The 18,510-nt window shown below is 43.4% G+C and overlaps 1 protein-coding gene across 2 annotated transcripts in view; it reads right to left on the bottom strand.

Annotated features, from left to right (window-relative positions):
- Window positions 1-18,510, bottom strand: part of KSR1 (kinase suppressor of ras 1) — a 206,138-nt gene that overhangs the window by 18,607 nt on the left and 169,021 nt on the right. For both annotated transcript variants that reach the window (XM_056556364.1, XM_056556363.1), the window contains 2 exons: window positions 16,739-17,124; window positions 16,430-16,526 (listed from right to left, as the gene is read on the bottom strand). In XM_056556364.1, the coding sequence (XP_056412339.1) occupies window positions 16,430-16,526; window positions 16,739-17,124 (483 nt within the window). The remainder of the gene's footprint in view (window positions 1-16,429; window positions 16,527-16,738; window positions 17,125-18,510) is intronic.

Here is an 18,510-nt window from a genome sequence, read left to right as displayed (position 1 = left end):
CGTTGTCATCAGGGTTACCTGCACTACCTGTCGGTACCGAAAGGTTAGTGCAGGTGATACTGGGGTCAGATTTCCTTTAAGCAAGTCATTTTGCACCTCTATTATAAAAGTGAGAGGTCCTGCTGCAGTCTTCTGGGGTTCCCTTGAACCAGTTCTGAGGATCCTTTGTTGGAAACATTTATCTTAAGCTTGATTTTTAAGTTCCATTTAACCCCTAAAAGATGCACTCGCTCCCTGCACTCGCTCCTCTTTGCTTATGCTCAGGAGCTGACCCCGCATCATAGCAGGATGGTTCTGGTGGTTATCAGTCTCCGGGACCCGTGTCTAATGCCGGATATCACTGATCGCGTTGATGCCTGGCATTAACCCCTTAGACAACGCAATCAAAATCGCTCCGTCTAAAATAAAAAATAAAAAACACTCCCAGTAGCTCAGCGGAGCTGATCGGGAGCATCACAGTGAAATCGTGACATCACAAGAGGTCAGCGGGAGGGCCCTTGCCTGTCTCCTTGCCGTCCGATCGGTTCTCCAAAGCTCCAGTCAGCCATGACAGGCTCGAGCAATAGAGCACCGATAACACTGATAAATACTATGCTATGGCATAGCATTGTTTAGTGTATGCAATCAAATGATTGCATGTAATAGTCTCCTATGTGGACTAAAAAAATTGTGTTAAAAATTCCCCCTTTTCCCACTTACAAAAAATTAAATATGTTAACAAAAATAAACAAACATATGTGGTATTGCTGCCTGCGTAAATGTCCGAACTATTAAAACAGAATGTTAATTAAACCACACGGACAATGGTGTATACGCAAAAAATACCAAAGTCCAGAATTGCATATTTTTGGTCACTTTGTATACTCCAAAAATAAAAAAATATAAAAAGTGATCAAAAAGAGATCAGGGCACAAAAATGAGCCCTCACACATCCCTGTACAGAGATCCCTCAGCTTACAATAGTTTGAACATACAATGGTCTTTTCTGGAAATTATAACTTGAAAACAGACTCAACATACAATGTTATGGACAGTCCAGATCTGTGAAATGTGTCAATGGCTGGAAGATCTGACCAATTAGAATGGGCATTTACTGGTAAAACACCTGTATTACTGAAGTGTATGCACTGAATTCCAGTTTGGTAGCGCCTCCCTAAAGTACAGGGAGGTATTACATATTCTGTACTACTCTTTACCTGTGCCACAGTTAGCTGCTGCTTTGGATACCAAGTAAGGGCGACACCATTTTACCTTTTTAGGACTGTACAGGACCCTGAAAAAGCTCCTGTCCTCTACATAGACAGTGATTTACAGCTCCCAGCAGATCTTTCTTACATTTATATATAAGGACTTGCGTTATCTATATTAGTTATCTACTTATTTTTCTTTAATTCTCACTTTTTCTTATTTTTGGATTACATTTTGGTAGCTTCAGAACCAATTAGCAGGTTTCCATAGAGTTATGGTCTCAACAAACAATGGTTTTAACATAAATGGTCGTCCTGGAACCAATTAATATTGTAACTTGGGGAACCACTGCATATGCAAAAATAAAAAAGTTATAGGGGTCAGAAGAGGACAATTTTAAACATACTAATTTTTGTTCAAAAAGTTAACCAAACCTATATAAGTTGGGTATCATTTTTATCGTATGGACCTACAGAATAAAGATAAGGTGTCATTTTTACCAAAAAGGGCACTACGTAGAGTTACAAAATGGCAGGTTTGTTTTTTTTTCCAATTTGGCCCCACAAAATTGTAGGTGGAAAACTAAAAGAGTTATGTTTTTTTAGAAGGGGGGCAGAGGAAAAAACCAAAGTACAAAAATTAAAAAACCCAGAGTCCTTAAGGGGTTACACAATGAAGTATCTTATATGCTCATCCAACATCACTTGCACTAGATTTGGGATTAGAGAGATAAACTGATCTCTAGTTTCTTCTAGTCTATACTGTATTATAGTAGTTCCAATATCCTCTTTGTTAACCGTTGCTTGCAGTGACTATACCCAAGGTCAAGCAAGCTTTGAATAGGCTTACAATCAATATATTGTCACATTATTAATCCCTAGTATTGAGCTTATTATATTACGTCATCGGGTAAAATGTTATTATGCCCTTTGCCACAGCAGAGTCTAACAACCAGAATGGCTGTGTGGGAGGAAGGTAAATGGGTTTATATAGCACAATATAGTTTATGGGCATTTTTTTCACATATTATGGAAGCTACATGTACAAACCTTTCACACTGTAAATGTAATGGTGTTTAATGGTGTTTTACAGAGTTATTTCTTACACTCCTTGTATAAAACATACACTCATATTTAGTTTACATAGCAACAGATGTAGGAAAAATACTATAAAACAGACCTCTGTAAATAGACCTTTGTCACGTATAGTCAAACGCCAAAAGTAAACTTATGAGTAACTTTGTCATTCAATCTAAGGTTCCCTTCCCATCTATTTTTGTAAGTGCCAAAGGTGTATTCCCCAATATATACCTACGTGTTCATACCCCCCAAGCACCCAGTATGCGTAACAAATGTCCTTTTTGGTAAACGATGGGCCAGTGCGAGTCGACATACATTTTCTTCACTTTATAAGAAAGTATGGTCTACTATCCATTCTTTCACAAATTAAAAAAAAATAAAAAACACACACAAAGAAGTGAAATGGAACCAATTAACAACATATTCCAGGATAAGCCTATAATAGTATGATACTTTTCAACTTTCCATCAGAGATCCCCCCCCCCCCCAAATGCAGGCTCAAAATCAAGTGTGAATAATTTTTTTGCACATGTCAGTATCTGAAACTCCCTCTTTCTTTAAAGGTTTTTATTCAAATTATACTATAAACTTTGGAACTGCCACATGCATGATATCATATCTAATGAAACAGGGTTAAAAATATTAATATTAATGCATCAATCGGCCATAACATATAAACTACCATAACATATAAACTACATAATTGTGCCATCAAAACAGTTCTGGACAGTTGAGGCATGGACTCCAAAAGGTCTATAAAAGGTGTATTGTGGTATCTGGCACCAAGACACTGTAAGTTGCAGGGTGTGGTCTTCATGGGGCAGACTTTATTCCAGCACATCCTGCAGACTCGAATAAGTCTAATATATGCCTATGACAGGTACCACAAAGTGGCATCTGTCATACATAGCGAGCCATATTAAAAAAAAAAAAGTGTACCGCACAGTATAAGTTAGTATTTTCTTTCTATGGGATCCAGCCGGATGGCATAGTATGGTAGTCTGTGCCATTTCATCTGACAAACGCTGAGGTATATGTTCCCAAACAGAGACCAAAACGACACACTTTTCCATAAGGGTAAATGGGGCTCTGCAGATCCAATAATGCATGCGCCTGGATCTACCCAGTGCTTGTGATAAGCAAAACGGTTATGGTTGATCGGTTTATATGAATATTGTACAGGGAAGTGGATTAGTCCAGTGTACAGTCATCAAACTTCCTACTACATTATAACTGTGAATGAAACTTTTGACAGCAAGATATAAAATGTTATTAGAGGATCATTTGTGCCCATGTGCTTGCGGTTCTCCCCCAGCATCAAAGACTGAAATTAATTTAGAGAGGTAAGTTCAGTAATATCTGTACCCTTGTTCATGATATTTAGAGATTCTCTGGTGTCTGGTATTGTGCCAAGGGACTGGCGCAAGGCTAATGTGGTACCAATCTTCAAGAAGGGCTCTAGGTCTTCGCCAGGCAATTATAGACCGGTAAGTCTAACGTGCATTGTAGGTAAATTGTTTGAAGGACTTATAAGGGATTACATACAGGAATACATAGGGGATAATAATATTATAAGTGATAGCCAGCATGGGTTTACTAAGGATAGAAGTTGTCAAACCAATCTAATTTGCTTTTATGAAGAGGTGAGTAGAAGCCTTGACAGAGGAATGGCTGTGGATATAGTGTTTCTGGATTTTGCCAAAGCGTTTGATACTGTCCCTCACAGACATCTGACAGGTAAGTTAAGGTCCTTGGGCTTGGAAACTTTAGTTTGTAACTGGATTGAACACTGGCTCATGGATCGTACCCAGAGAGTGGTGGTAAATGATTCGTACTCTGATTGGTCCCCGGTTATTAGTGGTGTACCCCAAGGTTCAGTACTGGGCCCGCTGCTGTTTAATTTATTTATCAATGATATAGAGGATGGTATTAACAGCTCTGTTTCTATCTTTGCAGATGACACCAAGCTTTGTAGCACGGTACAGTCTATAGAGGATGTGCATAAGTTACAAGATGACTTGGATAGACTAAGTGTCTGGGCATCCACTTGGCAAATGAGGTTCAATGTGGATAAATGTAAAGTTATGCATCTGGGTACTAATAACCTGCATGCGTCGTATGTCTTAGGGGGGATTAAACTGGCAGAGTCACTGGTAGAGAAGGATCTGGATGTACTTGTAGATCACAGACTACAAAATAGCATGCAATGTCAGGCTGCTGCTTCCAAAGCCGGCAGGATATTGTCATGTATAAAAAGAGGCATGGACTCGAGGGGCAGGGACATAATACTCCCCCTTTATAAAGCATTGGTACGGCCTCACCTGGAATATGCTGTTCAGTTTTGGTCGCCTGTTCATAAAAGGGACACTGCGGAGTTGGAAAGGGTGCAGAGACACGCGACTAAACTAATATGGGGCATGGAACATCTTAGCTATGAGGAGCGATTAAAGGAGTTACAATTGTTTAGTCTTGAGAAGAGACGTTTAAGGGGGGATATGATAAACGTATATAAGTATATAAATGGCCCATACAAAAAATATGGAGAAAAACTGTTCCAGGTTAAACCCCCCCAAAGGACGAGGGGGCACTCCCTCCGTCTGGAGAAGAAAAGGTTTAGTCTAAAGGGGCGGCACGCCTTCTTTACCGTGAGGACTGTGAATTTATGGAACGGTCTACCTCAGGAACTGGTCACAGCAGGAACAATTAACAGCTTTAAAGCAGGGTTAGATACATTCCTGGAACAAAATAACATTAATGCTTATGCAGAATTATAAAACTACATCCCTTTCCCTTATCCCCTTACATCCTTCCCTTCAATCCCCTGGTTGGACTTGATGGACGTATGTCTTTTTTCAACCATACTAACTATGTAACTATGTAACCATTCTAATGGTCAGTGAAGGTCATAGTGATTGAATCTCCATTGATCAGTGGTTTAGCTCTTTTCCGGTCAACTTTAAATTCATACTATAACTAAAATATAAAGTCTAGATCTCAGTATAATAAAGCCTCAGAGCCTCACTAGGCTTTCTCCTAGCTTAATTTAGCCATTCAATTAAATTAAAACCTAGATTTATTTATCTGACATTAGAATAACATGATTATACCAACAACTGTTCCCTTCCTATGCCTCCTCCATGCTGCTTTGTCGTTCATGGTATATTAGCTAGGTATAGGGCAGCAGAGTGTACAGTAATGCCTGCTATTATGGGAAAAGTGCTTTAACCCCTTAAGGACTAAGTCCATTTGGGCCTTAAGGACTCAGCCAGCTTCATTTTTGCGTTTTCGTTTTTTCCTCCTCATCTTCTAAAATCCATAACTTCTTTATTTTTTCATCCACAGACCCATATGAGGGCTTGTTTTTTGCGTAATCAATTGTACTTTGTAATGAAACCATGTATTTTACCATAAAATGTACGGTGCAACGAAAAATAATTTATTTTGTTCGGAAATTAAAAAGAAAAGCACAATTTTGCAACTTTTGTTTTTACGCAGTGCACTTTACAGTAAAAATGACTATATATTCTGTGGGTCAATACAATTAAAATGATACCCATGGTGTTTTTTTTTCTTTTGAAGTATTTATAACTTTTTGATGTAAAGAATAAACAAAACATACAATAAACATGCAGCTCGAGCACAGAGCTCCTCGACCTCCCACAATAACAGAGGAAAATTCATGATAGTGAAGCATCACAGGAATAGAAATTCAAGACAAAAGACAAACACACACACTCCCGGAGCAACCCCCCACCTCACAGGCTAAGAAAGAAACAAGTGCACTACCCAGGAGAACTCACCCGTTCTGGGGGCACCACCGATTCACCTATCAGTAACCAGGGCATCCAGACTTTAATCAAATTTTTTGTGGCATTTGCGACTAATATAAAGAGTCCTATACATCGGTACATATTTATTAACCAGATTGAACCACTGAGCGATGGGAGGAGGAGAGGTATCCTTCCAGTCCATAATCAGAACCTTATGGGCACAGAACAATAGAAACCGAATGAGTAGGCGCCTATGGGAGCCCAAGGCCAAATCATTAATAACACCTAACAGACATACAACAGGGGAAAAACAAAGGGAAACTCTAAGTGATCTGTCAAGAACTGCATCACCTCACTCCAAAAGGGTTCCACACAAGGACAGCTCCACATAGTATGTATAGGAGAGCCCACATCCGTGTGACACCTAAAACAAGAATCGGAAGAAGAAACACCAATACCGAACAGCTTGACTGGAGTGTAATACAAACGTAGGATTAATCTAGCTTGGATAAGCATATCCCTAGCACCGATCACCGTAGGGTAATAGGTTTTAGTAACTTCTCGCCACTGGTCCTCTGTCAGATCAGGAATATCAGCTACCCACTTTACAAAAGCCAACTCAAATGGGTCAGGGCCCACTGATTGAAGTAATGCATATGCCTGAGTCAAAGATTTGGGAAGGTCAGTGGTATGCAGAAGTAGCTCCACATCAGAGAAAGCTGGGTCACATCAAGAGAGCCAAACTGCGCCACTACCGCATGTCTCAGCTGAAAGTACCGAAATTGAGCACCTTGAAGGAGATTAAAGTGGTCTCGTAATTCGGAGAAAGAGGGGAAAGAAGGGAATTCCCCAAAACAAATGCATGGCAAATTTGACTCCATGATCACTCCAGAAGCCGGCAGCCTCACACTACTGTAGGTGCTCAAAATGAGGGTTCCCCCACAGAGGTGCTCTAGGAGAAATTGTCGGCAACGAAAAGCATCAGGAGACCATCGACCACACCTCAGCCACAGTTTTAATGGGGGCCAAGAACCGAGAAGTAGAAGTGTATGTATACAGGGTATTAGTCAATGTTTCATACGAACCCATAAGAGCTCCCGCTATGGCAGTAGATGTATTCGCCAGATCCAGGTCGATCCACCAGGCAGCATACACCAATTGACACGGTAAAAAGTAATCGTACATGTTAGGAGCAGCCAAGCCACCCTGCTGTTTGGACGCCTGAAGCAGCGCCTGACCCAATTGCGGCGGTTTACCCTGTCAATAGAAGGATCTCAAAGCGCCACTCAGTTTTACAAAATACTTCTTAGGAGGAATCACAGGAGAAAGATGGAAAAGATACAAAAACTTAGGTAAACAGATCATTTTAAAGATATTAATCCTGACAGCTAGGGAAAGGGGCAAAGAGCACAAGGCCTGTAGTTTGACTGATACCAGCGACAAAACCGGAACTAAGTTCAACCTTGCATAGTCCCTCACACACGCAGAAACCTTCACTCCCAAATATCTAAACTGAGTAACTGTTTGCAACCTTTGAGGAAGAGACGGAATGGGTCTGCTGCCATCGATAGTTGCATCAGGGAAGACTTAGCCCAATTAACATTGAGACCGGAGAAGGAACTACATTTGTTTAAGAGGACAAACAAGGCCCCCAGGGAACCCTGAACATCAGCCAAATAAACCAGTGTGTCATCTGTGTACATAAATACTTTCTCTTCTAGGGAACCCCTACGTACCCCCTGAATACAAGAGGACGATCGGATGGCCGCCGCTAATGGTTCTACTGCCAGGGCAAATAAAAAGGGAGAAAGGGGACAGCCCTGCCTTGTACCCTTACCCAGCTGGAAAGACTCAGCCCTAGAGCCAGGGTACAAACCAATCTGGAGGTCTCTATCATATAGCAAGCGTATCCACGCCAGGAACAGTGGACCAAACCAAAGGAACCACAGGACACCCCAAAGATACATCCATTCCACAGAGTCAAAAGCCTTATACACATCTAGGCTAACTACATATCCCCCAGAGGATCCGCAGCGGCTATATTAACCCCTTAAGGACGCAGCCCTTTTTCACCTTAAGGACTGAGCCCTTTTTCGCAATTCTGACCACCGTCGCTTTACGAATTAATAACTCGAAAACGCTTTTACCGAATATTCTGATTCTGAGATTTTTTTTTCCGTGACGTATTCTACTTCATTTTGGTGGTAAATTTTTGGTGTTACATGCATCCTTTTTTGGTGAAAAATCACCAAATTTCATGAAAATTTAGAAAATGTAGCATTTTTCTAACTTTGAAGCTCTCTACTTGTAAGGAAAATGGATATTCCCAATAAATTTTATTTTTAGTCACAAATACAATATGTCCACTTTATGTTGGCCTCATAAAATGGACATATTTTTGCTTTTTGAAAAAATTAGAGGGCTTCAAAGTAGAGCAGCAATTTTCAAACATTTCATAAAATTGCTAAATCTGAAGGGACAGATGTTACAGAACTACAACTCCCAGCATGCCTGGGCAGTCCAGGCATGCTGAGAGTTGTAGTTTGGCAGCATCTGGAGGGCTACCGTTTGGGCACCACTGTAACAGTGGTCTCCAAACTGTGATTCTCCAGATGTTGCAAAACTACAACTCCCAGCATGCCCAGACAGCCTTTTAGCTGTCTGGGCATGCTGGGAGTTGCAGTTTGGCGTTCCTAGTGGTTGCCACAGTAAAGATCACTTTACTTTCACTTTCATTCCCTACCTGAGCCAGGATCCAGCAGTCTCCAACGACAATCGGGGGTCCCCAGGCATCTTCTCCTCCAGGTACCGGCCTCCATCTTCTCCTCACGTTCCCCTCGACATCCAGGGGTGGGCAGAATGGGGAGTTGCCATGGCAACCCACTGTCCTGCCCTGCCATTGGTCAGAATCAGTTCTGACCAATGGCAGGGGATAGGAGGAGATCGCAGCACTGCGACCTCGCTCCTATCCCTCAGGATGACCAGGGCTGTCACTGACAGCTCCGATCATCCCTACTTTCCGGGTGATCGGGTCACCAGAGACATGCGATTCTGCGATCGCCGACATGGGGGGGTCTCAGGACCCCCCTCGGCGATATGCCGGGATGCCTGCTGAATGATTTCAGCAGGCATCCCGGTCCGGTCCCCAACCGGCTAGCTGCTCCAGGCCTCCGTCGTGCGTCCCCAGCGTCGTTGCTATGCACGGCGCGGCGCTCTGACGTCATGCGCCGCGCCGTTCAGCGCATAGCAATGACGCCGGGGACGCACGACGGAGGCCTGGAGCAGCGCGGACCGGACTCAGGTAATTATGCCACCGGGGATGGGGGGAGGCAACGGGGCAGCGGCGCCGGCAATGGGTGCCGCTGCCCCTTCTCTCCCCCCTGGCTGTCGGCGCCGCTTCTCTCTCCCTGGCTATCGGCGCCGGCACCGATAGTCAAGGGGACAGAACGGGCAGCGGCGCCGATAACCAGGGGGTGAGAAGGGCCGACAGCAGCGCTCTAGACCCCAGGAAAGGCAGGGGGGGAGAAGCGGGCAGCGACGGCCTCTCTCCCCCTGCCTTTCCTGGGGGTGTATCGGCGTATAACACGCACACAGACTTTAGGCTAAAAATTTTAGCCTAAAAAGTGCGTGTTATACGCCGATAAATACGGTAGGTCTGTAAGAATCCGGTAAAGTCAGATCCTATCCCGGTTTGGTAAGAACCACAATAAGGGCCTCCCTCATAGAATCAGGGAGCCTCCCAGTCTCCAAACCCTCACTTAAAAGGGTTTTATAAAATAGGTATCAGCCGCTCCTCATTCGCCCTGTACCAGTCTCCAATCATTCCATCTAAACCCAGAGTTTTCCTCATCTGTAGAGAAGTAATAGCCATAGAAACTTCCTCCTCAGAAAAAGGGGCATCTAAATCGGCTACCTGAGCCGTAATTAAGGGCGTAAGAGGCAAACCCCTCAAAAATGACACTAAGCCTTCCGAAACAGCTGGCAATTGAAAGGTATAGAGACCATTATAAAATACATTATTAATAGCGATAGGGTCAGTCTCCAATATCCCAGAAGGTATTGAGAGGTATAGAGAACATTATAAAATACATTATTAAAGGGGTATTCCAGGCCAAAACTTTTTTTTATATATCAACTGGCTGCAGAAAGTTAAACAGATTTGTAAATTACTTCTATTAAAAAATCTTAATCCTTCCAATAGTTATTAGCTTCTGAAGTTGAGTTGCTGTTTTCTGTCTAACTGCTTTCTGATGACTCTCGTCCCGGGAGCTGTGCAGTTCCTATGGGGATATTCTCCCATCATGCACAGCTCCCGGGACGTGACATCATCATTGAGCAGTTAGACAGAAAACTTCAGAAGCTAGTAACTATTGGAAGGATTAATATTTTTTAATAGAAGTAATTTACAAATCTATTTAACTTTCCGGAGCCAGTTGATATATATAAAAAAGTTTTTGCCTAGAATACCCCTTTAATAACGATAGGGTTAGTCTCCAATATCCCAGAAGGTTGGAGAACCAGACTGGTGGAAGCAATACAAGATGTAATGGTGAACGAGGCCACGCAGAACCCCACACGTTCCGATGGACCTTTCTGCAATTTCTACATTGATAGGATATGGTATTGTATTTTTATAACACATAGCTTATTGTCTTGGGCATAGAGATACACGTGCAATATTGTTACCATACTGGTGTTTGGCATTTTAGTTCAATACTTGAACGGGGTCACTTTTCTGGGGGAGGGGGTTCATGGCCCCACTCCAGGGTTGTGTCATGCTCCTAGTGAGCAGTTTTTAGTGATTTTAGATGTCTCTTGATATATGTTTATTGTATTTAGATGTATTTTGTAATGAATTTGTGCAATAAAATATTCCTATTGTATGATTAAGTATTGAGGTGACACTTTTCTCAGTGTCAGCCTATATTCTAGTGCAATTAGTAACTCGCACGTGACACAGTCTATGACATCAACATGAAACTGAGGGGGACATATACAGACACCAAAAGAAAACTGAAGGCATGTAAGGAACATTGAACAATCACAAACCTACCAAAATAGTTGAAAGCTACTTGATCAATGACCAGGGGAAGGGATTTAGATACCAAAATAGACACCCCCTAGCAGAGGAAGAATAAGTGGAGTGGTAGCCCCTCGCTATCCAAGCCCTCTTTAAAGCAAGGATTTTCTGACCAGTAAGATGAGTTTCTTGTAAACAAATTAGGTGTGGGGACTCCTTTACAAAGCCCAAGCACAGAGCCCGTTTAAATTTTGAGTTAAGGCCTCTAACATTTCAACTCACAATCTTAAGTGACCCCATTATCAATACCTGGAAAAATTATCTGCAGTAGAAACATGACTGGGCAGAGAATCCCCTCCTTCCCACAAAATCGCCTGAGTAGTAGTGAAAGTGCACCTAAAACATAATGTCACGACCTGAGGCACTCCGGGAACAAACACCATACACACAACAGACAGAACGCAGGATAAGACATCACAAAGACAGACAGGGCACAAACATAAAACACATAAACAAATGCAAAATACAAATAAAACATCCCCAACAAAACCCTGTCTAACACTGGGAACACATGCAGACCTAGACCCTAAATGCTAACCAATGGGCAATAGCAAGAAGTCTACTAGAATGGCCCACCCCACTCCGACCAACCCAACCCAACTATACTATCTCAGTGGCCAACTCACTAGAGACCCCCTAACCAAGGAACCGTACGTAACCAGGGCTATAGTCCGTAGTCCATGAACTCTAAGGCTGGCCCTAACCAATGACCTAGCTCCCTATTCTAACTAGCAGTCCCTATTCTAATTAGCAGTCCGGAGGAGCCACAGGAGGAGCAGCATCCACCCACTGCAGAGCCTCAGCTGGAGATGTTAAGAACCTGGTAGTTGCACTATCCACCACTCGAAGACGAGCCGGGAACAGCATGACATAGCGATATCCCTTAGTGCGGAGACGAAGGCGCATCTCAGAGAACTTGATCCTTTGTTTATGTAACTCCACTGAGAAGTCTGGGTAAAAGGCAACTCTACTGTCATTATAGCGCACCTCCCCCTTTATGCATACAGCTTGCAGGATTGCATCCCGAAGTGTAGCAATTTTTCAAGAAATGGTCTAGGAGGAGCTCCAAGAGGAGGGGGCCTGCCTGGCACCCTATGCACCCTCTCTACAGAGAAGTATGGTGAGAAAGCGTCAGCCGGCAGGATCTCCTTCAACCACGACTCCAGAAACGCCACAGGGTCTGACCCCTCTGCCATTTCCGGAAGTCCCACCAGGCGAATATTATTGCGCCTAAGCCGATTTTCCATGTCATCAGCACAGTCCGGGACAGCTTTTACTTGCCACTGTAGAGAAGCCATCTGTTTTTCGGCAGGGGATGAAGGGTATCTTCAACTGTAGAAACCCGGTGTTCCACCTCCTCCGTATGTTCGCGCAGTTTTTGTGTCTCATGACGAAGGATCACGAACTCCTGTCTCAGCTTTTAGGCGCAACTCAGTGAACTTCTGATCCACCGATGCAGCTGGACATGTAGCATGGTGCGGGGAGCAGCAACGCTCGGGGCTAGGAAAGCCAGCAAACAGCGAAGGAGTCCCATCCGCTCCAGAGACCTAGAGAATTGGCTAAGGGCCTTGGCAGTGTGAGCAGAGACCTTAGATGCCAAAGGCATGGCAAGACAGGAGTCCCTTCTTCAGTGCCCGCTTGCCTGAGAGTGCGTCTCATCAAAAGAGGCCTCATCCTCCGAGGATTGTCTGGCAGCCTCAGCAGCATGTTTAGACTTCTTGAACCTGACCTGCGGTCCACCCATAGTTGCAATGCTTGGTAAGTGGAACAGTCCAGAGGTAAGTATAAGCACCGCACCACAAGTCCCAGCAGGAGACAGGCAGTAGAGGAGAAGTAATTCAGCGGCACCCCGCAGGCACCAGGAGATACAGCACCACAAGCTCCAGCAGTGTACACCGCCCGTGTATGAGATGTAAAAGGGCAGCACCACAGCAGGCCCCAGGAACCAAAGAAGTAAGTAGAGCACTATAAATCCCAGCAGCTCACACAATCTGTAGAGGAGCAGCACTATAGCAGGCACCGAAGACAGAGTAATGTAGGCAAGCACCACAAGTCCCAGTGGCTCCAATACCCACAGATTACTAAAGGGATATTCACAGCGGCACTCCACAGATGCAGCTCTGCAGCTTTAAGGCAGGCTCCCAGCACCACAGATCCCAGCAGTACTCACAATTAGGAGAGGCAAACAGTTGCAGTAGTGTTCAGGGGGTCCCAGCCCCTAGTGCAGCGCACCACAAATCCCAGCAACTCCACTTGACAGGTATTCGATGTGAGCCAAAGGATATATATTCATAAGCAGTGCCGAAGAAGCAGCTAGGAGCCCCCAGGAGCCAGTATCCCCTGCGCAGCAGACAGAGGCAGCACTTCATTCAGCTCAGGTTGCGGGAGTCACTATAGTAACCATGAGGCCACACCCATGAAGTAGGAGCAATGGCCGCCGCTCCCCCCACACAGGATCCCTACCAGGACCAGGGCCTGCGACCAGCCTGCTCCCAGACCTCACAGAGCCTTCGCCAGGTACCTGTAGCACCCCTCTCCGCTCCCAGCAACACTACAAGGACCGCCACACCACTCCTCCATCCTCGCTGCCAGCCGCACACGGACAGCACCAGCACCAGAGCTTCCACAGGACCCGGAATGGTGAGTTGGGGTCACTGGATAAAGGGTATTTTAAGGATAATAAGAGCTGGGCTAGCGGGAGCACTGTAGAGTGCGACCACTCAGCTCTCCTTTTCAAATGATACTTATGTTAACAAGCTTTATTATTATTGTACCAATTAAACAAAATCTCAAACTTTTTTAAACAAAATATGTATGTTTTAGATCGCCCTGTTATGACCCCTATAGCTTTCTCATTTTTTCGTATACGGGTCTGTATGAAGGCTCATGTTTTGCGCCATGATCTGTAGTTTTTATTGGTAACATTTTTGCGTATATGTTACTATTTGATCACTTTTTATAAAAAATTTCTGGGATGCGTTTTTTTTTTTACGTTTATGCTGTTCATCATACAGGATCATTAACATTATTTTTTAATAGTTCAGACATTTATGCACCCGGCGATACCAGATATGTTCATTTATTTATTAAATTTTTACACTTTTTATTTTGTAAAAAGGGGGCATTTAAATTTTTATGGGGGAGGGGCTTATTCACATGTTTTCAAACTTTTTTTTAAATTTTTTTTACTTTTTTTTCTACTTTTATTACACTTATATAGTCTCCATGGGCGACTATTTATAGCAATCACTTGATTGCTAATACTGTTCAGTGCTATGCATAGGCATAGTACTAAACAGCATTATTGGCTATCTACTGCAATCGAGCAGACCAGACTAGGTCACCAGGATGACGGCGAGAGGCAGGTGAGGGGGACCTCCGCCCTTCGGTGATCAGAGCCCCGCTGTAGCAGCGCAGGCAATCTGATCACCCCTTAAAAGTGATCACGGCATCTGAGGGGTTAAGGGCAGACATCAGCGCGATCGCTGTTCCGCCATTACCGGCGGGTCCCTGGCTGCTTATAGCAGCCGCCACCCGCCGTGCATGATCCGGTGCTCGCGTCATATATAGGACGTAAATGTACGTCGTGGTGCGCTAAGTACAACTGCATTAGGACGTCCATTTACTTCCAAAGTCGTTAAGGGGTTAACAAGACAGATCCAGAACACAGATATGGATAGTAGTTAAAGGTTATAATAAAATTTATACCCTAAAAAAAAGGTTTTGGCATTCTACTATTACAATCATCATAGACTCTGAATAGTACTAATGAATTAAAATATATCTTCAAGCATTTTACCTATACAGTCATAGCCATAAATGTTGGTTACCCTTAAATTTAAAAAAAAAATGAAGTATTTCTCACAGAAAAGTAATTGTGGTAATGTTTGGTTAATATTTGGTTGCACACCCTTTGGAAAAAATAACTGAAATCAGTCACTTCCTATAACCATCAATAAGCTTCTTATACCTCTCAGCTGGAATGTTGGACCACTCTTCCTTTGCAAACTGCTCCAGGTCTCTCTTATTGGAAGGGCGCCTTTTCCCAACAGCAATTTTAAGATCTCTCCACAGGTGTTCAATGGGATTTAGATCTGGACTCATTGCTGGCCAGTTCAGAACTCTCCAGAGCTTTGTTGCCATCCATTTCTGGGCGCTTTTTGACGTATGTTTGGGGTCATTGCCATTCTGGTTTGGGGTCATTCTGACACTGGGCTGTACAGTGCGACCCAAAATCCGTTGGTAATCCTCAGATTTCATGATGCCTTGCACACATTCAAGGCACCCAGTGCCAGAGGCAGCAAAACAACCTCAAAACATCATTGAACTTCCACCATATTTCACTGTAGGAATTCTTTTTTTCTTTATAGGCCTCATTTCGTTTTCGGTAAACAGTAGAATGATGTGCTTTACCAAAAAGCTCTATCTTGGTCTTAACTGTCCACATGACGTTTTCCCAGAAGGATTTTGGCTTACTCAAGTTAATTTTGGCAAAATGTAGTCTTGCTTTTTTATGTCTCCGTGTTAGCAGTGGGGTCCTCCTGGGTCTTATGCCATAGCGTTTAATTTCATTTAAATGTCCACGTATAGTTTGTGCTGACACTAATGCTTCCTGAGCCTGCAGGACAGCTTAAATATCTTTGGAACTTGTTTGGGGCTGCTTATCCACCATCTGGACTATCCTGTGTTGACACCTTTCATCAATTTTTCTCTTACGTCCACGCCCAGGGAGATTAGCTACAGTGCCATGGGATGCAAACTTCTTGATAATGTTGCGCACTGTGGACAAAGGCAAATCTAGATCTCTGGAGATAGACTTGTAACCTTGTGATTGTTGATATTTTTCCACAATTTTGGTCAAGTCCTCAGATAGTTCTCTTCTCCTTTTTCTGTTGTCCATGCTTAGTGTGGCACACACAGACACACATTGCATAGACTAAGTGGACTTCTCTCCTTTTTATCTGCTTTCAGGTGTGATTTTTATATTGTCCACACCTGTTACTTGCCCCAGCTGAGTTTAAAGGAGCATCACATGCTTGAAACAATCTTATTTTTCCACAATTTTGAAAGAGTGCAAATAATTTTGTCCAGCCCACTTTTAGAGTTTGGTGTGACATTATGTCCAATTTTCTTCCCCCCTTTTTTGGTTTAGTTCCAATACACACAAAGGGAATAAACATGTGTATAGCAAAACATGTGTTGCTGCAATCTTTTTCTGTGAGAAATACTTCATTTTCTAGAAAAATTTCGGAGGTGCCAACATTTACGGCCATGATTGTATATTCAAAATGATATACAAAGAGACTGTTTACCTTAATAATTTCTTGAGCAATCTGACGGGTTTTATTTATGTCAAGGGAGGCTTTGGGATCCCTCACAAATGCATGAAGTGTCCTTCCTTTGCAATAACTGAAACAAAACAGCACATGGTTAAAAGAAATAATACAATTTCACTGTCCACAAGCCTCATGTACTGCAAGAAATCACACCTACTTAGGACATGTATCAGACTTCTACCTGAGATGAAAAGATCATATGCTTAAGCTGTGAGCAGTCACACATTCCAAAAAAGTCTTATAGGAATAGGATAATAATAGTGTCCTTTGCTTAAAAAGACTCACCTAGTAATGATGGCCAAATGAGGAGGATGCATGCAGGCCCCCATGAACAACACCACATTTTCATGACGTGTCTGTCTGTAGTTCATCACCTCTTTCTTAAAGAGCTTTAGGTGGTCTTCATTGTTTCCATCTATTTCCAATAAACGAATTGCTACCTCCCCATGCCATCGTCCCCTGTACACTTTCCCCCATCTTCCCTGACCAATAAGTTCATCAAGTACAATTTGTTCAAAGGGTATATCCCATTCCTGCAAATAGACGCTGGTTTGGCTGGCCTTGCGGAAGATTCCCCTGAAAGTACCACTTGTGGACCTTGAGGTTGGGAGTTCATCCAGTTCATCATCATCATATTCTGGCTCAGATTTGTTGGCTTCTTGCTCCTCACCCTGTTAAAAGAAAAGGTGTATGTCTCAAAATCAAGGTTTATTTATTAATTTCACAGTCTCTACAAACCTTAAAGGGGTATTCCATCCCTAGACATCTTATCCCCTATCCAAAGGATGCAGCGCCGGAGGCTCGTGGCCTCAAGGCCATTCGTGATGTCCTGGCCATGCCCCGCTCGTGATGGCTACGCTCCCTCAATGCAAGTCTATGGGAGGGGCGTGACGGCCATCACACCCCCTCCCATAGACTTGCATTGAGACGGCAAGGATGTGCCATCACGAGCTTCTGCCCCGCCAGTCATCTGGCATGGAGTGCAGTTCATGCCCCGGATGTCTGGGGTGCTGCAGCCGAGATCAGACATCTTATCCCCTATCCTTTGGATCCCCTATCCTTTAATATAGATACAATACATTTGGAAAGTTTTCAGACTACTTTCTTCACATTTTGTTATGTTGAGAACTTGTGCTAAAATAAATCGTCACACTGCAGTCCAGCGAGGGTTGGCCACAACGTTGTCCCACCTCGGCCAGTGAAAGGAAGAAGATCAGGGGCTGCTGCTCAATACATACCATTGCCCCTCAGCCAATCACTTACCATGGCAGGACAATGATGGGGCCAGTGATTCATTGAGCTGCAGTGTGACAGAACGACCAAAAGAACTAAGAAAAGGAGAGCACTGGAGGCCGGGAGCAGGATACCAGAGGCTCAGGGGGTGTGCTGGAGGTGAGCAGAAGTTTTTTTAAATTTTTATAGCTGATAGATTGTGCATGTTGTTGAAAAACACCCTACTGCTGGATAACCTCTTTAATCAGTGCGATGGACCAAAGATTAGGCCAAAGGTTCACCTTTCATGAAGACAGCGACCCACAGCACACAGCCAAGACAACACAGCAGGGGCTTGGGGACAACTCTGAATGTCCTTGAGAGGTTCAGCCAGAGCTCTGATTTGAACCCAATCAATCATCTCAGGAGACATGAAAATGGCTTCTACCGAGGGTTCTCATCCAAGCCGGCATGGCTTGAGAGAATCTGCAGAGAAGAATGGCAGAAAATCCCCAAATCTAAAAGTGCAAACCTTGTGGCATCATACCCAAGAAGGCTGGAGGCTGTAATCACTGCCAGAGGTGCTTCAACTAAGTAGTGAGCAAAGGGTCTGAATACTTATGTCCATGCAATATTTTCGTTTTTTTTCCCAATAAATTGGCAAAGATTTCTAACATTCTGTTGTCACTCTGTCATTAATGGGTATTTTTATTTTAGGACAAGGCTGTAACATGCAACATACCAAATTGTAAAAAAAAAAAAAAACTGAAAACTTTCCCAATGCACTATATCTAAGATATACTTTTATTAATAGATACAAAGGGGGAGATTTATCATTGAGTTTA

Source organism: Hyla sarda, chromosome 2, assembly GCF_029499605.1.
Source record: "Hyla sarda isolate aHylSar1 chromosome 2, aHylSar1.hap1, whole genome shotgun sequence".
Taxonomy (NCBI): Eukaryota; Metazoa; Chordata; class Amphibia; order Anura; family Hylidae; genus Hyla; species Hyla sarda.
Note: the sequence above shows the minus strand (reverse complement) of the source record. Positions and strands in the feature narration are given on the sequence as shown.